The sequence below is a fragment of the Tachypleus tridentatus genome, chromosome 9, assembly GCF_004210375.1.
Source record: "Tachypleus tridentatus isolate NWPU-2018 chromosome 9, ASM421037v1, whole genome shotgun sequence".
Lineage (NCBI taxonomy): Eukaryota > Metazoa > Arthropoda > Merostomata > Xiphosura > Limulidae > Tachypleus > Tachypleus tridentatus.
In genome coordinates this window covers 10,439,800-10,467,628 of record NC_134833.1, presented here as the reverse complement: position 1 = coordinate 10,467,628, position 27,829 = coordinate 10,439,800, and the positions used below count along the sequence as shown (strand labels likewise).

Below are 27,829 nucleotides of genomic sequence, written 5' to 3'. Positions count from 1 at the left end.
TTAGTGATGGTGGCAGGTGGTGTGTGTGTGTAGGTATGTGTTATTATTTTTGAGTGTGTGGAGGTATGTATGTGTGTGTGTTCCTCGGCCCCTATGGTGGTAGTGGTTGAGGTAGTAGGGAGAAGTAGTGGGTGTTTTTTGTTTTTTTTTAATACTGGAATGATAATTACCAAAAGATGTTTCACTGTAGTATTCTGTCAGTAAAAAGTGATCATGGTACATGACACAGCTTGGTCCAGGCTCCCACACACGAAACTTGTCCTTAGGATCAGCTCTTCTGATGAATTCAGCATTTTCAAACACTCTCTCTTTCCTTACTTGAATTAGACAGAAATCTGTGCCCACCACGATTTTTGCACAAATGAACAAAACATTCTGTTTGCAGCATACTATTGTTTTCTGTTAAACTAACACTATCAAACACTGAAAACAACCAGACAAACAGATAAATATGGTGCTTGTACCCTCTTGATTGTGCTGCTGCCCCGAGACTACCTCAGAACTATGATACTATTAGTTGACCACTGATAATGGAAGATTATTAATTTTAGTCACAAGCCACCATCTGAGTTAGAATAAAATATGTGTAGCCCGTTATGTTAGGTACAACACGACAAGCTCTTTGAGTTAGGCTACCTACAGAGTAATAAATGCTTCTTTGTGGGACGTAATCACATTCTAACAATACATCTTCAGAATTTTAAGGCTACCTACAGAGTACTGAATGCTTCTTTGTGGGACGTAATCACATTCTAACAATACACCTTCAGAATTTTAATGTTTCATCACATACATGATTCTTTACAACTATCTTCTGTTTCATTTGGAAATTAAAGTTTGTCAGACTTGGTAAGATTACATGTGGAAATATAAATAAACATTGACATGTAATAATTTATTTACTGAGCTTTGATGCTGAATAATATATAATGGCATACTGTAAGTAATTTTATTAAATTGTGAATCAGTGTCAGTTGAAATGCAGTATATTAAAGGTGGTCAGGTTTTGAATAATCTAATGCTGTCATGACATTCCTTTGTTCTTATTGTTTGTTTTCAAGATATTTCTGAGTACAAATGCAGGTCTCTCAGAATTACTGTACAAAGTATTACTTTGTTAATGGAATTTCACCAAACCTGGTAGAAATTGAGTATTTACATTAAAGGAAACCTTTGTATTGATTATACAGTCTTGTCAGACGTCTGCAGGTTTGTTGAAAGAATGTTATTTTAGAAACCTTTGTATTGATTACAGTCTTGTCAGACGTCTGCAGGTTTGTCGAAAGGATGTTATTTTAGAAACCTTTGTATTGATTACACAGTCTTGTCAGACGTCTGCAGGTTTGTTGAAAGGGTGTTATTTTAGAAACCTTTGTATTGATTACAGTCTTGTCAGACGTCTGCAGGTTTGTTGAAAGGATGTTATTTTAGAAACCTTTGTATTGATTATACAGTCTTGTCAGACGTCTGCAGGTTTGTTGAAAGGATGTTATTTTAGAAACCTTTGTATTGATTATACAGTCTTGTCAGACGTCTGCAGGTTTGTTAAAGGATGTTATTTTAGAAACCTTTATATTGATTACAGTCTTGTCAGACGTCTGCAGGTTTGTTGAAAGGATGTTATTTTAGAAACCTTTGTATTGATTATACTGTCTTGTCAGACGTCTGCAGGTTTGTTGAAAGGATGTTATTTTAGAAACCTTTGTATTGATTATACAGTCTTGTCAAACGTCTGCAGGTTTGTTGAAAGGATGTTATTTTAGAAACTTTTGTATTGATTATACAGTCTTGTCAGACGTCTGCAGGTTTGTCGAAAGGATGTTATTTTAGAAACCTTTGTATTGATTACAGTCTTGTCAGACGTCTGCAGGTTTGTTGAAAGGATGTTATTTTAGAAACCTTTGTATTGATTACAGTCTTGTCAGACGTCTGCAGGTTTGTTGAAAGGATGTTATTTTATGTGTTTATTCCTCCTTGTTAAAGAGGGTCACAGATCTATGTAACATAAAGTAGTGTTAGAAGTTTATTAACAGTTAAAGATCTCCTTCTAGATAGTTTTGATCGAGTTAGGAGATGATGGTTTTCAGCAGACCTACAGTGATGATGATGTCTTGTCCATCGTTGATGAGAATCAGGAAGTGTATGCTGTGGAAACTCCAGAATTGAAACCAGCCACACAAAGTGAAGGGGAATATATACTTCTATTGTGGGTGAACAGAATTGGAACAGGAACTCAGGGAAGGATGTGAGTGTCACCTAGTGCCTTATATTTAAAACATTGTGATTACAGCTTTTGTAGATTTGGTTTATGTGACACTGCATGAAAATATGTGATGTCCAGTGGTCTGATCTGTTAACTGTAAAAGAAGCCTGACTATATACTTTCAAGTATATTAACATAAAAGGGACATGATAGCCTAAAGTTCACTTACATGACGAGAGAAGACATTATAGCCAGTGACATAAAAATATGTCGTAACCTCAATTCTTACGATGTAAAAGAAACAAAAAATATTTCAGTCCAGAGAAAGACATAGTCAGTAAGGAAGAATTATATAATATGAAGAATCACCCCCTTGTTTGTTTTTTTTCCAAGTCATTGCTATGAGAATTTTTGTAAGCTATAAAAATGATTAAAAAACTATTTTAAGTAGAAATATTATGTGACTTGTGTGCTGAAGTTTCTCGTGTCATGTTTCATCTCTGTAGTGCTTTATTAGAATTCTCTAGCAGGTAATTAAGATTTAATCCTTTTTTGGGGCAGCTAGAGTCTATATCAGTGTTTCCCAAAGTGGGAGCCACATCCCTCAGGACCCATTAAGTTTTTCTAAGGCACTGCCAGAAAATGGACTCAAAACAAAGATGGTCTCATGATCTAATTATAATACATATAAATTGATAAGAAAAGATCACATTAAGTTACAAACATAGAGTTTAACAGAAAAAGTGCTTCATAGATGTCATTGGAGTTCATGAGTAATTATTTTTTGAAATTGATAAATTACATATCAAGCAATTTTTATAGGTTTGGGGTTTCAACTGTTTTCATTTACATCAAGGAAGCCTCAAACTATAAAGGTATTGGAACTATTGGTCTATATGACTGTGGTTTGATTTGTGATAACCGTGTTCAGTAATGTTTTAAATATCATTCTTAGTTTCACATATATCCCAGAGGTGTTAAATATTCCTAATTGGGTGGAATCATTTTGATTTTGAACTCCAGGTTGTACTGTTATGACCATAGTCTATAACTCCAGGTTGTACCATTACGACCATAGTCTATAACTCCAGGTTGTACCATTACGACCATAGTTTATAACTCCAGGTTGTACCATTACGACCATAGCCTGTAACTCCAGGTTGTACCATTACGACCATAGCCTGTAACTCCAGGTTGTACCATTACGACCATAGCCTGTAACTCCAGGTTGTACCATTACGACCATAGCCTGTAACTCCAGGTTGTACCATTACGACCATAGCCTGTAACTCCAGGTTGTACCATTACGACCATAGCCTATAACTCCAGGTTGTACCATTACGACCCTAGCCTGTAACTCCAGGCTGTACCATTACGACCCTAGCCTGTAACTCCAGGCTGTACCATTACGACCATAGCCTGTAACTCCAGGCTATACCATTACGACCATAGCCTGTAACTCCAGGTTGTACCTTTATGACCATAGCCTATAAATTCTGATTTTGTGTTGTTGTTTTTCATGCCTTCTACCTTTAATATAACACAATTCAGTAGATTTGTTTGTGGGTGAACTGGAACAAAGTCACTGTTTAGATGATGGTCATTGAAGTGTGTGTTAAATACTGACCAGTCAGGAAACATATATCGTTAGCTAGTCCATTCAGGAGCTGTGACAACAAAGTTAATTTCATGAGAAAGATGTCAAAATGAAAGCTACTTCATCAAGCATTTATATTCAGAAACAAGCATGTGGGAAAAGTAAAATATTAGAATAAAAACTGAAAAACAATGGACAGAAAGAAAACATGACAGTCAAGTTTTCTACTTAAATTTATAACAGTTAAAGTGAATAAAAGAAAACAGTAACATTTAATTACAATATAAGAAGAAATTACATCTTGATACGTAGCTCTGGTATTACAATGTAAGAAAAAATTACATCTTGATACATAGCTCTGGTATTACAACATAAGAAGAAATTACATCTTGATACATAGCTCTGGTATTGCAATATAAGAAGAAATTACATCTTGATACGTAACTCTGGTATTACAATGTAAGAAGAAATTACATCTTGATACGTAACTCTGGTATTACAATGTAAGAAGAAATTACATCTTGATACGTAACTCTGGTATTACAACATAAGAAGAAATTGCATCTTGATACGTATCTCTGGTATTACAATATAAGAAGAAATTACATCTTGATAATGTAACTCTGGTATTACAATGTAAGAAGAAATTACATCTTGATACGTAACTCTGGTATTACAACATAAGAAGAAATTGCATCTTGATACGTATCTCTGGTATTACAATGTAAGAAGAAATTACATCTTGATACGTAGCTCTGGTATTACAACATAAGAAGAAATTACATCTTGATACATAGCTCTGGTATTGCAATATAAGAAGAAATTACATCTTGATACGTAACTCTGGTATTACAATGTAAGAAGAAATTACATCTTGATACGTAACTCTGGTATTACAATGTAAGAAGAAATTACATCTTGATACGTAACTCTGGTATTACAATGTAAGAAGAAATTACATCTTGATACGTAACTCTGGTATTACAATGTAAGAAGAAATTACATCTTGATACGTAGCTCTGGTATTACAACATAAGAAGAAATTGCATCTTGATACGTATCTCTGGTATTACAATGTAAGAAGAAATTACATCTTGATACGTAGCTCTGGTATTACAATATAAGAAGAAATTACATCTTGACACATAGCTCTGGTATTACCATGTAAGAAGAAATTACATCTTGATACGTATCTCTGGTATTACAATATAAGAAGAAATTACATCTTGACACATAGCTCTGGTATTACAACATAAGAAGAAATTGCATCTTGATACGTATCTCTGGTATTACAATGTAAGAAGAAATTACATCTTGATACGTAGCTCTGGTATTACAATATAAGAAGAAATTACATCTTGATACGTAGCTCTGGTATTACAATATAAGAAGAAATTACATCTTGATACGTATCTCTGGTATTACAATATAAGAAGAAATTACATCTTGACACATAGCTCTGGTATTACAACATAAGAAGAAATTGCATCTTGATAATTATCTCTGGTATTACAATGTAAGAAGAAATTACATCTTGATAATGCATCTCTGGTATTACAATATAAAAAGAAATTACATCTTGACACATAGCTCTGGTATTACAACATAAGAAGAAATTGCATCTTGATACGTATCTCTGGTATTACAATATAAGAAGAAATTACATCTTGATACGTAGCTCTGGTATTACAATATAAGAAGAAATTGCATCTTGATACGTATCTCTGGTATTACAATATAAGAAGAAATTACATCTTGATACGTATCTCTGGTATTACAATATAAGAAGAAATTACATCTTGATACGTATCTCTGGTATTACAATATAAGAAGAAATTACATCTTGACACATAGCTCTGGTATTACAACATAAGAAGAAATTGCATCTTGATACGTATCTCTGGTATTACAATGTAAGAAGAAATTACATCTTGATACGTATCTCTGGTATTACAATATAAGAAGAAATTACATCTTGACACATAGCTCTGGTATTACAATGTAAGAAGAAATTACATCTTGATACGTAGCTCTGGTATTACAATATAAGAAGAAATTACATCTTGATACGTAGCTCTGGTATTACAATATAAGAAGAAATTACATCTTGATACATTATCTCTGGTATTACAATATAAGAAGAAATTACATCTTGACACATAGCTCTGGTATTACAATATAAGAAGAAATTACATCTTGATAATGCATCTCTGGTATTACAACATAAGAAGAAATTGCATCTTGATACGTATCTCTGGTATTACAATGTAAGAAGAAATTACATCTTGATACGTATCTCTGGTATTACAATATAAGAAGAAATTACATCTTGACACATAGCTCTGGTATTACAATGTAAGAAGAAATTACATCTTGATAATGTATCTCTGGTATTACAATATAAGAAGAAATTACATCTTGACACATAGCTCTGGTATTACAACATAAGAAGAAATTGCATCTTGATACGTATCTCTGGTATTACAATGTAAGAAGAAATTACATCTTGATACGTAGCTCTGGTATTACAATATAAGAAGAAATTACATCTTGATACGTAGCTCTGGTATTACAATGTAAGAAGAAATTACATCTTGATAATTATCTCTGGTATTACAGTATAAGAAGAAATTACATCTTGATAATGCATCTCTGGTATTACAATATAAGAAGAAATTACATCTTGATACATTATCTCTGGTATTACAATATAAGAAGAAATTACATCTTGATACATGTATCTCTGGTATTACAACATAAGAAGAAATTGCATCTTGATAATGCATCTCTGGTATTACAATGTAAGAAGAAATTACATCTTGATAATATCTCTGGTATTACAATATAAGAAGAAATTACATCTTGACACATAGCTCTGGTATTACAATGTAAGAAGAAATTACATCTTGATAATTATCTCTGGTATTACAATATAAGAAGAAATTACATCTTGACACATAGCTCTGGTATTACAACATAAGAAGAAATTGCATCTTGATGCATATCTCTGGTATTACAATGTAAGAAGAAATTACATCTTGATACGTAGCTCTGGTATTACAATATAAGAAGAAATTACATCTTGATACGTAGCTCTGGTATTACAATGTAAGAAGAAATTACATCTTGATAATGCATCTCTGGTATTACAATATAAGAAGAAATTACATCTTGATAATGCATTCTGGTATTACAATATAAGAAGAAATTACATCTTGATAATTATCTCTGGTATTACAATATAAGAAGAAATTACATCTTGACACATAGCTCTGGTATTACAACATAAGAAGAAATTGCATCTTGATAATGTATCTCTGGTATTACAATGTAAGAAGAAATTACATCTTGATACGTATCTCTGGTATTACAATATAAGAAGAAATTACATCTTGACACATAGCTCTGGTATTACAATGTAAGAAGAAATTACATCTTGATAACGTAGCTCTGGTATTACAATATAAGAAGAAATTACATCTTGATAATGTAGCTCTGGTATTACAATATAAGAAGAAATTACATCTTGATAATTATCTCTGGTATTACAATATAAGAAGAAATTACATCTTGACACATAGCTCTGGTATTACAATATAAGAAGAAATTACATCTTGATACGTATCTCTGGTATTACAACATAAGAAGAAATTACATCTTGATACGTATCTCTGGTATTACAATGTAAGAAGAAATTACATCTTGATACGTATCTCTGGTATTACAATATAAGAAGAATTTACATCTTGACACATAGCTCTGGTATTACAATGTAAGAAGAAATTACATCTTGATACGTATCTCTGGTATTACAATATAAGAAGAAATTACATCTTGACACATAGCTCTGGTATTACAACATAAGAAGAAATTGCATCTTGATACATTATCTCTGGTATTACAATGTAAGAAGAAATTACATCTTGATAATGTAGCTCTGGTATTACAATATAAGAAGAAATTACATCTTGATACGTAGCTCTGGTATTACAATGTAAGAAGAAATTACATCTTGATACGTTGCTCTGGTATGCTGGAATGCAGGCCTTACACCAAAATGATACATAAACCAGAAATGCAAAGAAGAGATTACATCTTGACACATAGCTCTGGTATTACAATGTAAGAAGAAATTACATCTTGATACGTAGCTCTGGTATTACAATATAAGAAGAAATTACATCTTGATACGTAGCTCTGGTATTACAATATAAGAAGAAATTACATCTTGATACGTATCTCTGGTATTACAATATAAGAAGAAATTACATCTTGACACATAGCTCTGGTATTAGAATATAAGAAGAAATTACATCTTGATACGTATCTCTGGTATTACAACATAAGAAGAAATTGCATCTTGATACGTATCTCTGGTATTACAATGTAAGAAGAAATTACATCTTGATATGTATCTCTGGTATTACAATATAAGAAGAAATTACATCTTGACACATAGCTCTGGTATTACAATGTAAGAAGAAATTACATCTTGATACGTATCTCTGGTATTACAATATAAGAAGAAATTACATCTTGACACATAGCTCTGGTATTACAACATAAGAAGAAATTGCATCTTGATACGTATCTCTGGTATTACAATGTAAGAAGAAATTACATCTTGATACGTAGCTCTGGTATTACAATATAAGAAGAAATTACATCTTGATACGTAGCTCTGGTATTACAATGTAAGAAGAAATTACATCTTGATACGTAGCTCTGGTATGCTGGAATGCAGGCCTTACACCAAAATGATACATAAAGCAGAAATGAAAAGAAGAGATTACAAAATAATACATTTGGGGTAAGCTAAACAATATTCATGAAATAAACTACAGCTGAAAATGTATCTCAGGATGGTTGGTATGGGTATTAACACTTTTACCAGAATAAAGTAGAGAACAAAGTTTTAACCTTCTTAGGTCATCTGAAAGATATCCAAGCACTATTATAGAGATATAGTTTCAGTTTCAGGACCTCAGATTAACCTGAATATGACCTGAGAAGGACAAAATGTTGTTCTCTACTTTATTTTGGTAAAAGTGTTCATGCCTATATCAGCCATCCTGAGATACATTTTTCTTCTAGTGGGTTTCGCATCATCACAAACTACAGCTGAACATAATGAGGAAAAATATGAGGCAACCACATTGATTATAAACAATGTAACTTTTGTCCTGCAAGAATACTGCAGAAATTTAAGTTTGAAAGTTCTGCTGATAAGTACACAAATTAAGATATCTTTATGTTTATACACAGGTTCAAACTTTGCTAGATTAGTACAACTAATTTGTATGACATTGTTACCTTAGCTGGTTACATTAATTTTTTATAACAGTGTTACCTAAGCTGTTGGATCTAGTCTATTTAAGTGTTACCTACACTACTGAAATCAGTGTATGTAACTGTGTTTCTATAATAGTGCTTGGAAATCTTTCAGAATGTTGATACTTGATTTTGAAATAACAGAAAAAGTAAAATCCAACTGAAGGCTTCTCACAAAATTATTCAAATATTTTAATATACTCATCTTTTTCTGCACACTCCAAACTATATATATTATAACCATAAACAAAACACATTAAAATGAATTAATAAATAAAATATGCCACATATTTTAAAAAGGATTTTAGGGTACAAGGTACAACGTGGGATTATAAAATGTATCCTAGGTTTTGGAGGTGACTATGGAAGTAGGACCCACATTGCAGTGGGGATACACTGTCTATCAGTCTTAACCTCCAATTCGCTAATCTCACATAAGATTAGAAATTTATAAATTAGGAAAGTGAGATGTATTTGCTTAAGCCCTCAGTGTGCTACATCTGTGTCACCCTTCACTGCCTGCAGACAGTTGTGGGAAGGTGACTGGTCTCCCAAGTTAAAATAAGAAAAAGAAAAACGTAAACATAAAAACATGAAAAAAAAGAAAACAAGGTATTACCATTTGGTGGTAAGTAAGATAATACGTACCTCTTGAAGTTAACATTCCTACCACCAATATGGTAGAGCATCTAATTAACACGACATCAGTAAAGTGATAGTTTAGTGAGACTGTTGTACTTTGATATGTGACTCGAGGTATACATCCACATAAAGTAGTGCCAAGTTCTTAAATGACCTCATTTTAAACTAAAAACAATTTTTAGTAAAATTTCTCATTTTACTTTCTTTGTATTTATTACACAATAGTTTAATAATTTGATTTGAAATTTCTGAATTAAATACATTTACTGTTAATTTTTGTATCAGTATATCAACATTATTAATAAAGTATTGTAATTTATTACAAATGTTATACACACACACACACACACACACACATTTAGAATAAGCTTTTTGCATGATTTTTAATATTAGGTGACTAAGACTAATATATGTTTATCTGATGACTAGCACTAATATATATCTATCTGCTAGATTTGGTTCTCCATATGTTCTCCAAATCTCAAGAGAAGCCACGTTTAAAGAGATACAGAAACAAATGTTGGTAGCAATGGATGACATACTACAGAATGATGTTTCATTAGAGGTAAGGGTGTGTTCACCAAGGTGACAGACTTCACCTTCCATTAGAGAGTTCTGCTTCCCCTATCTGAAGTAGTCTTCTGAGATTTTAAAAATTTTCTATATTGTAACTCCCATTGACATGAAAGTGTTAAATTTTTTCTAACCTCTCTGGATCTATTTAATAACTCTTTGATCCCTTTGTGAGACTCTCCTTAAAAGAAAAAGGAAATCCTTGGAATGGTAATGGAGCTAGGACTGCTGGATGAACTTTTATATTGACCTTTTCACAAAATGTCACAGTGTTGGCTTTGAAATATATATAGTTTCACCATGACTGAATAATTTTAGTTTGAGAAAAATTCAAATTATACTTTTGTTTTGTTTAAACTAATATAAATTTACTATAAAATTAAAAAAAAAAAATCAAAATTTATATTAAAAAATATTCACCCAACTTACAAAGCTCTCTTAGTTGTAATTCATTTTCTAATAATAAATATGTGGAAGTGTTAGTACCTGGCTAAACTGACGTATGTATTGCAGTTTTTGATGATTTTCAGTTAAGTGTGGAATGATCTTTTTTGTGATCAAATAATTAATTAGTAGATAAATATAATTATGGTTTTGAATAGCTACGGGATCCAATAACATCACTTGTTTTGTTAGAACATTGGAATTGTGCTACGTTTGAGGGTTATTGGTGGACTTTCTGGCAAATGCTACTTACCCAGTGATGTGGACCACCCACTGTACATGCCAACTGTTGACCATGCTTTGGAAGCTATAGAAGCCACCACTGTAATGGGGCCACACCATTTGAAGTTGATTGTAGAATGGGACCAAGAGACAAAGGAAGAGTATGTTCTTCATGTTCTTGGATCTTGTTGTTTTCATTTAAGTGTTATGTGATTGATATGTAGTACTTGTACACTCTGTCTGCTAACTTCCACAATAAAATGACTGGATCTGAAAACCACAACTTTTTAAATCATGTTACTGTGTTATAGCACTCAAACAAACAGTTTTGCTATCTTGCTTTGTTGCAAGCTTCAAACAAACATTTCCACTATTGTCCAGCTTTGTCATTAATAATTTCATTGTTTTTCTAGAATTGTTTATAATGTAAGTTTTATATATATATATGTATCACATTATTAGATATTGTAAAGACTTAATTTTATTTGTGTATCAAAAGCTTATTTCTGAATGTTATCTTCCCTCGCACAAAGCTATCTGCCTTCTATGCACTGATAAAGATATTTTTGCTGACAGCACACTGGTCTTTATACCCTATTAGTTTTGTGCTATTTCTTAACATGTACATATCATTTGACTACTTTCCACCAATACCATTGCACCATCTATACTGGTGTAACTCGCTCCCTGTGCTATTCCCAGCCAATTCTCACCTCTTTGGTGATTGACACGCTATTTTTTTAGACACGTGTTTGTGTTTTCACATGCGGCTACTATTTATAAATGTCCTTCTTTGCCATTTCAAGTATTTTTTTGAATTTATTTCTTGTTACTAAATTAAAAGAAACCACAGTAAAACTTTATCTGCTAAGGAGCAACAGGCCTTGATTCGCAGGGAGTTGATTCGTACGTTCATCTAGCAGCGATTTCTTCTTGTTGTCATGAGAAAATCTTTATGGGTAAGAATATAAACAATGAGTAGACACTGTGGACTTTATGTGGCATCTGTTGTCATGGTAAAGAATTGTTTTTCTTCTGAGGTGATTTTTGGTAAGTTTTGCAACATACACACCTGGTTGATATATCTGAGATAAGCATGGTTAAGATGCCCTTATTCACTCACTGAAGAATTACATATTTCACTCCATAAGTGCTTGGATGTTAGTAATTTTGTCTTCTAAATAACTTCAAATGAATTGTAAGTTTGATGTACGTTATTACTATATATTTTATTACTATATATTTTTAGTAAATGTTTTGTACAATTTTTTAATACCATCTGCTTTTTAGACTCAGCATCTTTCATGGTTATGTTAGTTTATTGTTGAGATGTACTTTATTTATGTTTTTTTAGATTGTGTGTAAGTTACACATCTTTACATTTAATTTGTTGTCCAACTTGAGTAATTTCTTTTTGTCATTGTTCACTATGTCATTTGTAATCTAGGTTAATTTGGAGGAATTGTAGGTTAGACATTGTTTATTAACACACTTTCTATGTAAATTTCTTCAGGTTGCATGTTTGCTACTCTTACATTCTTTGTGGAGTGGATACATTTAGGTGGTTTGCCCATTTCATAAGTACTTTGTTAATTAGGTATGTTTAGATAGTGTAAATGTTGCATAGCATTACTTACAGTAATGTATAATTCATTGTTCTATTTAAATAATTATATTTCTTTTATTATTGTTAACCATGTGCCTTGTTTCCATTTTCATGAGCGTAGGACTTCAGTGTCCTTTGTCGTCTAGGTCAGCTTAGTGGAATGCTAACTTAGATACTGATTATTAATGTCTTATTAGGTAATTTTCATTGGTTTGCATGTTTGATTTATATCTGTTTATTTACTCATCTTTGGGGGATTGGTGATTCTCACATCTACTCCTGGATGATTTCTGGTCTCCATATTGTGTTTCTTTTGGTGGTTCATCAAGCTTTATCTCACTTTCTTCCTCTCCTACAGGAGACAGTGGTTATTCTGTCATCACTTGTACTACTAAGTCAAGGAATACCAGTTCCAGGTCTCTGTGTTTTCAGATACTGGATATCCTTTTTTTTGTGGGCCCACAGTCACCACTTTATGGTCTTCACTTCTTCCCTTTTGTTTTTTTCTGAATTCCTGAACCTGATGATGGATTATCTTTTCCCAACAAGATTCTCCTTGAGGAGTGGTTCCTCCTTTCACAGATGTCATCATTGTTTGTATTCATGCATGGCCTTTCTCAGGTCCATTGTCTCAGTCTTTGGTTTCTTGTCTTTCTCTCTTCTTTACATGATTTTTGACAAAGTCTTGTCCACTTTATCACTTTCCAGCTATTGGACAGTTTTATTGACTTTTATCCCTTTCTCCAGTTTCTATCTGGTATTTTTTCCCCTGTCTTTTCTCTACTTTTCCATTCATTTCAACTACCTGTTTGGGTTCTTAGTGTTGTTGAATAAACCCTTTGTTATTTTTCACTTAGACCTTTGCCTTCCTGTTCTATCAATCTCTTCTTCCTCAGCACCTGTTTCTTTCTCTTTTTGTTTGCAATCATCTTAATTCAAATATTTATGCCTTTGGTGTTGCCCATGTCCTTTATCATTCCTCCTGTGTCATCTTCAATCCTAACTGGTTCTTCCCCTCTAGGTCCTGTGCTGCCATTTTGAGTGGTTTAACTTTCTCACTCATATCCTTACCTCTTGTTCTGATCCTTACCATTTTCCTGGTCGGCTTCACTCCTTAAGGAGATGTAAGATACACACTACCTCTTGGGATTCAAATTCACACAGTCTTCGTGCATTCTACGTGTTGTTATTCTGTTCCACACAAGTACAATATCAGGCACAATCCTATGACAAGCAAAACATTCTGCCCGACCATTACTTGTCCAGTGCTGTAAGTATTACCACATTCAGTTCTGTCTCACTTTCCTCTTCCCTCGGTGAAAACCACACGTGTTCCAGAAGTAGTGAGATGTACTCCACTGATGTGCATCATTTTCATTTTACGTCACGTCTGTTCATTTTAAGTAGTCACTTTCAACTTGGTTTGATATTTGTACACCTAAATTGGCCCCTACAAGTTTGCAGTGTGGGATTCTAGCTTTGTGTGAGGGGGGGGCAAGACCATTTTGTAAGTTAACATTTAAGTACACTGAAAGTGTATTTCCAAGAGGTTTTTTACAATGTGAAAACAATATAAACAAAGTTGTTTCTTCTCAATTCAGGTTTTAGTTTATGGACAAAATCCAGACTGTTGCTTACTGACAAAAATTAAGGACTACTGGCTTGACAGTTTAAAACTGTTTACTTTTACAGTTTGAAAATTAAGACATTTTAATTGTAATTTATTAGAACAAAAGTGGTTCTCAAACCCGAATCTCTTATGTTTTCAGGATGATTAGTGATGTTGAAGTCCTTATGGAAGTGGATCCCAGTGTTCAAAAACTAAGAAACCAACAAAAACAGGTGCCTAAAGTAACTCTAGATGACTGTTTCCAGCATTATTTTGTGGAAGAAAAGGTTAGTATGAAGAAAACACAAAAAAAACAAGTTGAAGTGCATTTAGTTTTACATTCCATTAGTGTATGTTAATATAAAAAACAACAAGTGGATTACAGTGTAATGTTATTTTTCTACTGGAATAAACAAGGTGAAGGATATTCTGTTGTAATGTACTTGACTGTTTGTACGTTAATCTGAAGAGAAATTACCACAATGTAACCATATTAGTATTGTGAATATAGATATATGAGGTGAGGGCATTTATCTATAGTGTATGTAACTATGTTAGTATCATGAACATGTATGTATTAGGTGAGGCATTTTGGCTGTAATATACCTTTATTTATAATAAATTTCTAAGAGAGAACTTTGTAAAATTTCAATTTTTTAGGCTCTTAACAGTAATGTCATTGAATATATTGTTAAATGTGGTTTGTGGTAGAACTTTTAAAATCATTAATATTGTGAAGCTGACAGTAACATAGTTTAAAGTAATTTCCAGCATGCATATCTTAATATATCTTAATACAAAGAAACTTATACACATTCAAAATAGATATGATTGTTTAATCAACTACGAAGACAAGGTGAGCGAAAAGTTAAAAACAACAAACTGTTGATGTGATGCTGGACAAATGACTGCATGCAGTTGTATTGTTGCACAAGGATATAGATTATTGATTGTTTGTATTGATTTGTTGCACAAAGATAGATTATTGGTTGTTGTATTATTGCACAAGGACATAAATTATTTATTGTTTATGCTGTATTGTTGCACAAGGATATAGATTATTGATTGTATTTTACTGTATTGTTGCATAAAGATATAGATTATTGATTATTTGTACTGTGTTGTTGCACAAGGACAGATTATTGATTGTTTGTATTGTTGCACAAGGATATAGATTATTGATTGTTTGTATCCTATTGTTGCACAAGGATTCAGATTATCGATTGTTAGTATTGCATTGTTGCACAAGAATATAGGTTACTGATTGTTTGTATTGTATTGTTGCACAAAGGTATAGGTTATTCATTGTTTGTATTAAATGTGAAACAATAGAATAACAGTTGTAAGAGTTTGGATTTAACTGTATAATTGTGAACCAATAAAATAACAGTTTCTAGTGATTGTAATGTAATAAGTAGTATCTTTATATAAAAACTACCTTTCAGTTGAACTATTTACAGTTCAAGTACAAATAACAGTAAAATAAACAACATTTCAATTGGAAATAGTAGAGAATATAAAGATTAGATATTTTTTGAATCTACATTATTTTAGGAACATTCTTTTTTAAAACTGTTTAAGTATCCACTGTTTTGGATGTATTTGAAAGAGAGCAAATAGCAATTAAAACAAATCACACCCTTTAAATCAGTGTTTCAAAACTTATACAGTTGGTTCACAATCATGAAGTTAATGCTGTTAGACTCAGCTATGGCTTCTATTCACGACTTGCATCGTTCTTGTAATATTGCATTCCATGAGTTTTGATTTCATGTGTAGAAGACCTAAACGTTACTACAGCACTGAAGATCGGTTTTGTTTTTGGATAAATGGAAGAAAATATTTATTTTATATTTAAAGTCATTTAGCATGACAAGTGCTACATTACTTGTATGAGTCATTCCATATCAAATCATCCAAGAAACTACAAGTGACCCACACAGAATGCATTGAAAAAATTCACGTGCTCATCTACTCATATAATGACAAATTGCCAAAGATTACATCAATATCTCTAACAGTTTCTGATTTACAGCCCTGTAAAATGTTTTTGTTTTTTTGTTTTTTTTGGCAAATTCATTTTCGGGCAACTTTGGCTGCTTAAAGCTGCAAGAGTAATGGTGGCAGAAGGCTGAAATTTGCTACACTGACTGAATTAATCTCACAAAATTCAAAAATGGTCTCAAACCAAGTTTATCTCTCTTAGGTTTCATAGTAAGGCTGTAAAATCACCTGGAAACCCAAAATTGTAAAAAACATTGGTTTATGTAATAAGCCATAACTCTAAGACTTAATATGATACAAAGCTGAATTTTGTTTTCTAATTTCCTATAACATATCAGTTGATAAATCAGCAATTGTTGTAATTAAAAGTCTGTTAGATCTCCTGTAAAAAAATTTAGTTGCATGCAACTTTGTATGATTTAGCTAAAAATAGCCCTACTTCAGGCCACAGTTTGACCATGTCACCAGTTATTCAGCCTTTTCAGATTTTTACCATATATTCTTAAATCTCTGAATATGATCTACAAGAAAAATCAGGATGGTGTTCAACCTACTTTTTGAGTTATAAATTTTTAAAATATTCTCTGACCATACGTTGTTTACTTGACACAAAACACTTCAGGTGTGTTACTGTGTACAAATATATCCATACAATTTTAAAATAATTTATGAATCCAATTTTTCCACATACCATTCATGATTGTACATGCATGCCACATATTTCCCTGGGTGATAATTGTCATTGTTATCATTAGACCCTATTTGAGCTGCTGTAGCATCACTTTCACTGTTACTACCAACAGGATGATGTAAGAAAAAAGTCACTGGTCATACAGTATATGATAATTATTAAATAAGTATTGCAGATGTATTGTTTATCTGAAGTTAAACTAATATCAGCTTGCTGAGGAATAAACAAATACTTTTGGTAATTTTCCCCATCGAGCATTATTGCATTTATATATTCAGTTGAAGTGAAAGTTTTTACTAAAAGTGATTTGTGTGTGAAACATTAGTTGAGTAATACTGAATCAATCAATAGAACCGTGGTTTCCTACACTGACTGTAGAAATAAGATCTCAACATTCACAAACTACCTTTTTTTTTTTTTTTGCAAGTATGTAATTCAAATAAATCAATTATTTTATTTAGGTTGCCTGTTAATATATTATTTTTCACAACCTTGATGTTTTTGAAAATCATGTTCAGAGATGTAAGAATATATTGTAAAGGCTGATTAGAATATTTCAGTTGGATTCATAAATTATTTTAAAATTGTATGGATATATTTGTACACAGTAACACACCTGAAGTGTTTTGTGTCAAGTAAACAATGTACGGTCAGAGAATATTTTAAAAATTTATAACTCAAAAAGTAGGTTGAACACCATCCTGATTTTTCTTGTAGATCATATTCAGAGATTTAAGAATATATGGTAAAAATCTGAAAAGGGTGAATAACTGGTGACATGGTCAAACTGTGGCCTGAAGTAGGGCTATTTTTAGCTAAATCATACAAAGTTGCATGCAACTACATATTTTTACAGGAGATCTAATAGACTTTTAATTACAACAATTGCTGATTTATCAACTGATAAGTTATTGGAAATTTGAAAACAAAATTCAGCTTTGTATCATATTAAGTCTTAGAGTTATGGCTTATTAAATAAACCAATGTTTTTTATGATTTTGGGATTTCAGGTGATTTTACTGCCTCACTATGAAAATCCTAAGAGAGATAAACTTGGTTTGAGATACTTTTTGAATCCTGTGAGATTAATTCAGTCAGTGTAGCAAATTTCAGCCTTCTACCACCATTACTCTTGCAGCTTTAAGCAGCCAAAGTTGCCCGAAAATGAATTCGCCAAAAAAAAAACTTTAATTTTACAGGGCTGTAAATCAGAAAGTGTTAGAGATATTGATCTAATATTTGACAATTTTTCATTATATGAGTAGATGAGCACATGTGAATTTTTTCAAGGCATTCTGAGGGTGTCACCTGGAAAATTTTCCAAAATCTGGATGATTTGTCATGGAATGACCCGTATACAGATATGCTGTTTCTCTGTTACTTTTACAATGTGTATTTGTGGTGTAGAAGTTGGTATAGGATTTTGATACAAGATGTATTTTTCCAAGTGTTAAAGGGAGTGTTGGCTGCAACATTTAGACTGTGAAAAATTGAGAAATTGTTCCTTTTTATAGATTTATGGATGTTTAGATTTTCCACAGTAATAAGCAAAGTTTGTTGGCCTAATGAGAGAAAACAATTCTAAAAAAATTGAAATTGGTCGGGCTGCATATCTATCTGTTTATTTTTTTGCAATTGGGCTTGGTAGGGCTTGAAAGTTGGTGCATGTGATTCACAGTTTGCATGCAATTGCTGAGCGTGCTTGCCCTTTTAGCTGTAAGGGCATTATGAAGTGTAGATCATTCCAACCAATTGTTAATAAAAGAGTTGCTGACAGTAGGTGATGTAGTCTATCACTTCATAACGTGGGAAACGGTTTGTGCAGGTAGCCCTTGAGTAGCTTTGTGTGAAATTAAACAAATTTAAAACTTCTTTCAGTTTTTCTAGTGACGTGAAACATTTGTGCATGAAAACTGCTGATACTAAAAGTTTGTATAATTAACTGTTTTTAAACTATAAGGTTCTGCTGGAAATATTTTCATGTTTCCTAATAATTATTGTCATATCTTGTAAAACTTCAGGTTTCTTCACTTTGAGGATAATAATATGGTTTGAATTAGTTTCAGCCAAAGCAACACGAGTGTTATGGGATGTTATTGTAATCCGATTGGTAAATCATGGAGTTTGGCTGGATGCTGGTAGCATTTGAGCTTTAAAAGTTAAAAGAAAAGCTTTATTTTGGTCATACAGTTCGTACTTTGGTACACTCAGAATCTTTTAAATATTTGCAAATGTATACCAACATTTAAAGATATACGTATGTAGAAATACACGAAAGTAAAAATAGAAATTAGGCATAAGAAATGTTGGTTTGTGATTATTACTAGTGTTATTAAATAATAATTAGATATCACATATAACTGATATATGATTTTATCTTGAATAATATCTTTCTAAATTATGCACAAAATGGCATGAGGATCAGTGATGTGCTGGTTACTGGAATCTCTAATAACCAAAAAAAATGTTAAAAGAAACGTATCATCAGTGATGGTTAATTACTGCTGGAATTTTCTGTGTTCTATGTAGAAGTAAAAAGTGAATTCACCCAGTTTACCATTTCACGTCACTTCTTTACCCTGAGCATTATGACAGAAAAACAATATTCTTAACATAATTCAATACATGGACCTTGCTGATAGGGAATAGCATAAGTAAGGGTTGGTTACTTGTTGTGTTTCAACTTTGTATTCTAAGTGTGTATCTTAATTGGTAACATAAGACTTTTACCATATTTGTTGGAATTAGCAATCAATGTATTTGAAAGAAAATTAAAAACAAAATTGGTGCATGTTTCAGAAGCTCACTAGGTTCTGTTTTAATTTTACTTATAATCTCAGGTTTTGTCTCTGTGTGTGATTAAATCCATTTTTGTTTTATAAGCTTGGAGAGGACAATGCCTGGATGTGTCCTTCATGCCGCCAACATCAACTAGGGGTTAAACAACTCAGTTTGTGGTCCTGTCCTGATTATTTTATTATTCATCTGAAACGGTTCAGACAGGTAATTATTCATGACTTACATTTTATATCATCTTGAATCATTAATACATTGTTCTAGTCTTATAAAATATTGTATGTTGTAGTGTTTCTAATGATACAGTAGAAAATGTAAGACATACATTTATAAGAAGTAATGGGTACACCAGTACAAAGAAACATTATGTACATTTGTGTCATATATTTATTCAATTACAATGTCTTCTGATGGGTTAGTAGTAAATGTGGACATCTGTTATGTTCTTTCACGATGACGAAACCCACTTGAAGTAAAAATGTGAAGTAACAAAGGTAACACTGTAGAAATGATTCATTCTAACATACAGCAGAGTTTCCCATTATCATTGATTCATCTAAAACAACAAAAACTGCATCAGAACAGATTTTACTTAACTTTGTCACCACAATTTGATTTTACGTGTTCAAGTAGTGATATAACTGATATTAACTTTGTAATTAGTCCAGCAACTCAGGAATATCCAATGCTCAGACAGAATTTCTAGGGAAAAGTGGAACCAAAATTTAAATCGACAAGAGTCACCTTTGTTATACAGATACAGGGTGTTTCTGGAACAAACCTCAGAGACTAAATTGAAACTACAATAACAAAATCAGTAAACTGTGAAAATTTCAGTTAAAAAAACAAGCAGGAAAACACTCCAAAAAATACTTTGATTTACAAATCTTTGGCAAAGCATAGATTTGTGGTCAGTGTACCAAGACTGGAAATCTGTAAGTTCATGATTCATCTCATGCTGCATCAACAATGTGCTTCTCAGTTTGTCTGTGAATACTCTCTGAAAGTGATTGTCAAATCTCACTATTTGGTAGTGGTCTGGGTGTTGATTAGCTGTCTTCCCTCTAGTCTTCTCAGTTTAATAGTAGAATGGCTCTTTATTTATCCTTTCTTAGGAATTTTGAAACAGGATAAACAAGTCAGTTTTGCGAGTGGGACAAAAAGCTCTGATACAATTAAAAGTTTATATTTAAATTTTATAATGATGGAATATGAGGAAGATAAGAACTATTACTACAGTAAGCATCTTTGAATAGGATGATGCTACAATCATAATTAACACCTTTGGTTGGATGAGGCTTCAGCTACAGTTACCATTTTTGGTAGGATGAAGTGGTTACTTAGATAATTATGTGAATAATTTTGTCAGTAATTGTGTTCATAATTGCTGATATAAAAGTGGGTAGACTAGAATAATGGTGACATATTCAGTCGTTTGGGAGGAATTAATGAGGTTTACACAGAAGAGGGTTTCATCCAATTACTGATCCCCATGTGTTATTTCCTTGGGTTGCTGAGGGTACATTTCAGGTTTGTTGAGAATTAGTCCAGCAGCTAATTGGTTATAAACAGACAGGCACATGTTTGTCAGGTAATATTCACTGGTTATAAACAGAGAGAGACACGTTTGCCAGGTAACGTTCACTGGTTATAAACAGACAGACACACGTTTGTGTCAGGTAATGTTCACTGGTTATAAACAGACAGACACACAATTGTCTGATAACATTGTAAATGACTTGGTGAACATACTAACTTCACTGAAATTACTTTTGTATCAGAAACATTGTTATGTAATTGCTACTGCTAGTCTAATCAGTAATCTCACCATAATTGCTGAAATTAGCAAAATAAATGGTGCACCTGGTGTCAGGTACCTTTGCTGGCAGAATGTGAAAAAAGGTTATTAGACTAGCAGTAGCAAGGAGGAAAAATTGAATTATAATAAGCTGTAAAAATGAGAAAACAAAGAAAGTTGGGGGTAGTAAAAATTCCTCTCCAGTTTACTCAAGAACCCCTGAAAGTATTGCAGTGATCAAATCTTGGGAAGTTAAAGTTTTTTTGCAAACAGACAAATGGACAGACACAAGCCTAAGATATTTTTACAAACAGACAAACGGACAGACACAAGCCTAAGGTATTTTTACAAACAGACAAATGGACAGACACAAGCCTAAGGTATTTTTGCAAACAGACAAACGGACAGACACAAGCCTAAGATATTTTTACAAACAGACAAACGGACAGACACAAGTCTAAGATATTTTTACAAACAGACAAACGGACAGACACAAGTCTAAGATATTTTTACAAACAGACAAACAGACAGACACAAGCCTAAGGTATTTTTCCAAACAGACAAATGGACAGACACAAGCCTAAGATATTTTTACAAACAGACAAACGGACAGACACAAGCCTAAGGTATTTTTACAAACAGACAAATGGACAGACACAAGTCTAAGATATTTTTACAAACAGACAAACGGACAGACACAAGTCTAAGATATTTTTACAAACAGACAAACGGACAGACACAAGCCTAAGATATTTTTACAAACAGACAAACGGACAGACACAAGTCTAAGATATTTTTACAAACAGACAAACAGACAGACACAAGTCTGAGATATTTTTACAAACAGACAACGGACAGACACAAGTCTGAGATATTTTTACAAACAGTCAAACGGACAGACACAAGCCTAAGATATTTTTGCAAACAGACAAACGGACAGACACAAGCCTAAGGTATTTTTACAAACAGACAAACGGACAGACACAAGCCTAAAATATTTTACAAACAGACAGACACAAGCCTAAGATATTTTTACAAACAGACAAACAGACAGACACAAGCCTAAAATATTTTTACAAACAGACAGACACGAGCCTAAGATATTTTTGCAAACAGACACAAGCCTAAGATTTTTTTTGCAGACAGACAAACGGATAGACACAAGTCTAGTTTATAGTATATGTTAGCCATTTCAGCTTTGCACTTCTCATCCAATAGTTTTTCTTTTAAGTTTATATAAAATCTTGTTCCAGTCCTCCAGTCAACGCACTAAGTTAAAAAGCCTTGTGGAATTTCCTGTTTTGGGACTAGACATGGCTCCATATGTTGCTCAAAGGAACCCCATCCTAGTCAACAGTCATCCCAATGGAATGTGGACTTGGTCACCATGGAAACGTCCTAGGACGCAGAACTTCACTTGTCCCGAAGAAAATGTGTACGACTTATATGCAGTTTGTAATCATCATGGAAACATGCAAGCAGGACACTATACAGGTAAACTTAATAGTGAAGTTTTGTAAATTATGAATCTAAATTTTGTGTTTCCAGCCATTGAAAATACAAATTCAAATGGAACTGATAATTAATTGTTTTTATTTCTTAAATGTGAATTAAAAAACAAACAACAACAACTTATTTTGTGTACTTAAACTGTTATCTGTGTGATGTAACCAAAATCATGGTGTAAAACTGTTGTTGTAAAGTGGTACATGTTTAATGGTGAACAGTGTTCTATGTTTACAGGCTTTGTAGAAATCCTGTTGTTGTAAAGTGGTACATGTTTAATAGTGAACAGTGTTCTATGTTTACAGGCTTTGTAGAAATCCTGTTGTTTTGTAAGTGGTACATGTTTAATAGTGAACAGTGTTCTATGTTTACAGGCTTTGTAGAAATCCTGTTGTTGTAAAGTGGTACATGTTTACTAGTGAACAGTGTTCTATGTTTACAGGCTACTGTAGCAATCCTGTTGTTGTAAAGTAGTATACATTCAATGATGACAGTGTTCTATGTTTACAGGCTACTGTAGAAATCCTGTTGTTGTAAAGTAGTATACATTCAATGATGACAGTGTTCTATGTTTACAGGCTACTGTAGAAATCCTGTTGTTGTAAAGTAGTATACATTCAATGATGACAGTGTTCTATGTTTACAGACTACTGTAGAAATCCTGTTGTTGTAACGTGGTATACATTCAATGATGACAGTGTTCTATGTTTACAGGCTACTGTAGAAATCCTGTGGATGTAAAGTAGTATACATTAATGATGACAGTGTTCTATGTTTACAGGCTACTGTAGAAATCCTGTTGTTGTAAAGTAGTATACATTCAATGATGACAGTGTTCTATGTTTACAGGCTACTGTAGAAATCCTGTTGTTGTAAAGTGGTATACATTCAATAATGACAGTATTCTATGTTTACAGGCTACTGTAGAAATCCTGTTGTTGTAAAGTGGTATACATTCAATAATTACAGTGTTCTATGTTTACAGGTTACTGTAGAAATCCTGTTGTTGTAAAGTAGTATACATTCAATGATGACAGTGTTCTATGTTTACAGGCTACTGTAGAAATCCTGTTGTTGTAAAGTAGTATACATTCAATGATGACAGTGTTCTATGTTTACAGGCTACTGTAGAAATCCTGTTGTTGTAAAGTGGTATACATTCAATGATGACAGTGTTCTATGTTTACAGGCTACTGTAGAAATCCTGTTGTTGTAAAGTGGTATACATTCAATGATGACAGTGTTCTATGTTTACAGGCTACTGTAGAAATCCTGTGGATGGAAAGTGGTATACATTCAATGATGACAGTGTTCTATGTTTACAGGCTACTGTAGAAATCCTGTTGTTGTAAAGTAGTATACATTCAATGATGACAGTGTTCTATGTTTACAGGCTACTGTAGAAATCCTGTGGATGTAAAGTGGTATACATTCAATGATGACAGTGTTCTATGTTTACAGGCTACTGTAGAAATCCTGTGGATGTAAAGTGGTATACATTCAATGATGACAGTGTTCTATGTTTACAGGCTACTGTAGAAATCCTGTGGATGGAAAGTGGTATATGTTTGATGATACTAAAGTGGTTGGTATCCAGGAATGTGACATAGTGACTGCTGATGCGTACATTGTTTTCTACCAACGGTCAAGTTTATCATCTTCATCATGTGCATCTTCATCTACCTCTGGCTACAGCAGCGAATCAACAGCATCCTTAATGAACACAGATCACTGGGCCTATCGGATGCCTCCTTTCCACTACCATCCACCAAAGAACAGTAAAAGTCAAGATAACCTTTTTGATGTAGGTCAGTATGATTATAGGGATATACATTTATATTACAGGTTAAACCATGATCATTAGCATTACTGTGTTCAGGAAAATACTTGTTATAATATTTTAATGTTATTTCGTATGGTGAAGGACATCAATTTGTGAAAGTTTAGTCATGAAGAATGTCTTGTTATATAAAATGTAATTAATATTGAGAATGTGAAAGATACTATACCTCTTTCTTCTGAAGCCTATCAGTGCTAGCATTAATAAACATAATTAGGAAATTTTTATTTGACACGAAGGAACAGGTTTCAGTTGTTATAAGGGTGATTTTAGAAGTAATGTCATTGTTAACTCTTAATGTTATCTTTCTTATGTAGAAATGAAAGGTTTTCAAATTTATTATTGTATACTTAGTAGTTACAGGAGTATTGCTTCAAAGATCATAAAGAAACATTGAAATATGGTGAGAGAATTATATGTGTTTGTTTATTTTCACAAAGAGCAGAAGGACGTATAATTATTGTTCTTTTCACATTGTTTACCTGCCATTGTTATTTTTACTATATTATTCATCTTGTCAACAGTGTAAAGGCATTGTTACATCTAAGTACTGGCTTTTTTAGTTAATGAGTGTGTAGGAAATTCTTATCTGCATATTTAAGTTTACTCAGTTCTATCGTGAGAAATCCTTGACAGGGTTTGTCTATTGATCAATTGTGAATTTTTCTAGGCTTTGTTTCTAGGCAAGTAGAGCAAATAATCGTACTACATTAGTTTGAACTCAGACAAAAGTTCTTGACGTTATTACTCTGCATTATTAAACATTGTAAAGTGATATAATAATTGATAAATGTTAAAAGAATAAAAATATAAAGAAGAGTTGGACATAATGTTTCTGTTCAGTCAGTAATACTAAATTTTGTTTTACTGAATTGTTAGGAATTATTTGGAAAATAATCAGTTTTATTGTATTGGCCCTGGGATTTAAAAAAAGATTAGTATTACAATGTATTGTGTATAACTTGTATTGCTTAAGGGCCAATAACACAAGGAGGCTTAGCGTGTTTTGATGAATATTATAGACAGGTAACTGTCAGAGGAAGGCTCTAGCATTAAGTTGATAATATATGAAATGTCAATGTTTTATTAGTATGTAGGGTTAACATAAACTAGTCTTGAAGCTCTAAATGCCTCTTGGGATTTATTCTGTGTCATCACAAACAATGTAATGTGTGTTAGGATCTGTAACTGCTTTCATCGGATTAACCTCCTGTACTTTAGTGGCCTAGTGTCTGGTGTTACAGTAGGATTAAGAAAAGTCTTATGTATTTAATTAATGTTAAAGATCTTGCTTTGTATTCTGAGAAACCTTATCTGAGACTGTTTTATTAACGTATCCATGGCAGATAAATGGGGGTTGTATGAGGTTAGGATAGTGACTAGCAATGGGTAAATGAGGGTTGTGTGGGGTTTGTATAGCAGTTATCAGTAGGTTAATGAGGGTTGTACAGGATTTTAATAGTAACTATCAATGGATAAATGAGGGTTGCATGGGATTTTGAGAGTGACTACCATTCAGTTATTGAGGGTTGTGTGGGGTTTGGATAGTGGCTGCAAGTGGGTTAATGAGGGTTATATGGGGTTTGTATAGTAACCATCAAAGGACAAATGAGGGTTGTACAGGATTTAGGTAGTGACTACCAGTTGGTTAATGAGAATTGCATGGGACTTGGGTAGTGATTATTAATGGGTAAATTGAGGGTTGTATAGTAGTTATCAGTGGGTTAATAAGGGTTATGGGATTTCGATAGCACGAGTAAATGAGGGTTGCATGGGGTTGATCAGTTAAATTCAAGCTAAAGCATCCAGCTCTTTCCAATTGAAAAAAGTGTTTTTTAATGGATGGTTTGTATTTTAGAATCCTCATTTGATACTATAAGCCTTCGACATAAGGGGCCCTTCCAGCGGGGTGAAAAGAAGTTCTCCAGTATGATCCCACTAACGCCACCTAAGAAAGACTTATTAGAGGACAGACATTCAGGTGACAAAGCTCCAAACGAAGAAGTAGGTAAACATGATTTACCCGAGAAGAGTGATATGAGTGCATCTCCTGGCCAAACGGTGTTTCGGTAACAGCAGTGTGATACAGTTGGAGAGAGGGTGTTGATAACCAGTTTTGTAACATCTTGTTGTGTGCTCACAACTTTCCTGCCATTCTCACAACGCTTGCTGAAAGGTGCTTTGTTGTTGTTGTTATTCTGTATCGTTAATGTTGCTGTAGTGGCGTGCTCATGCCTTCTCTTAATTTTAGTTTTAACTCTTAGTGTGTCAATGTTTTGATAGTAACAGAACTAAACTGCAGGTATTTTTATTTGGGTAGCTTGCTATACCTGGTGGACACTAACATCATTCATTACTTGGCCAGGATGTTGCCAACATGACAAAGTTGCTGATGGCAAAACTTTGTGTATGTGTTCAATTGTGGAAGAATAATAATTAAGCAGGGTGAAAATAAGAAGTGAAGGTTTTGACTTATTTCTTCCACTTAATAATCCTCTATGAACTTTGCTCAATACGTAGCTGTTGTTTGTCCAGAGAGAGAGAGAAAAATGTTTATCACATTGTTTCTCTTGTAGAAGATATTAGAGGTCAGCAGAGGTGGTTGTAGAAGATATTAGAGGTCATCAGAGGTGGTGGTTTCAATGGTCTTGTATATACCCATCATCAACTATTTACATTTTATCTAGTCACTGAACAAATTCATTTATCTTGTCCTTACTGTTAACTAGTTGTACCATTCTCTGTTACACTTTTTCTTGACCAACATTGAAAATCCTCCACATTCCAAGAAGTGTTACTGTTTATTTCACTTTTGTAGTGTTGCATTTTACAAGAAATAAGAATGTAAGAGTCCATTGTTCTAGGTCATCTGTAACTTTCAGGTGCATAAAAACTTGAACTGAAAAAAACATTGATGGTGTTAATGTTACATATTGGGGAAAAAAAAAACAGTCAGTTGTTTTCTCA

The 27,829-nt window shown here is 32.9% G+C and overlaps 1 protein-coding gene across 1 annotated transcript in view; it reads left to right on the top strand.

Annotated features, from left to right (window-relative positions):
- LOC143226991 (ubiquitin carboxyl-terminal hydrolase 31-like) overlaps positions 1–26,935 on the top strand; it is a 162,968-nt gene extending 136,033 nt beyond the window's left edge. Inside the window, exons 4-11 of the mRNA XM_076458539.1 lie at positions 2,052–2,245; positions 10,227–10,338; positions 10,983–11,173; positions 14,388–14,514; positions 19,806–19,925; positions 22,770–23,010; positions 24,552–24,830; positions 26,721–26,935. Coding sequence (XP_076314654.1) covers positions 2,052–2,245; positions 10,227–10,338; positions 10,983–11,173; positions 14,388–14,514; positions 19,806–19,925; positions 22,770–23,010; positions 24,552–24,830; positions 26,721–26,935 — 1,479 coding nt within the window. The remainder of the gene's footprint in view (positions 1–2,051; positions 2,246–10,226; positions 10,339–10,982; positions 11,174–14,387; positions 14,515–19,805; positions 19,926–22,769; positions 23,011–24,551; positions 24,831–26,720) is intronic.
- The last annotated feature ends 894 nt before the right edge of the window (positions 26,936–27,829 follow it).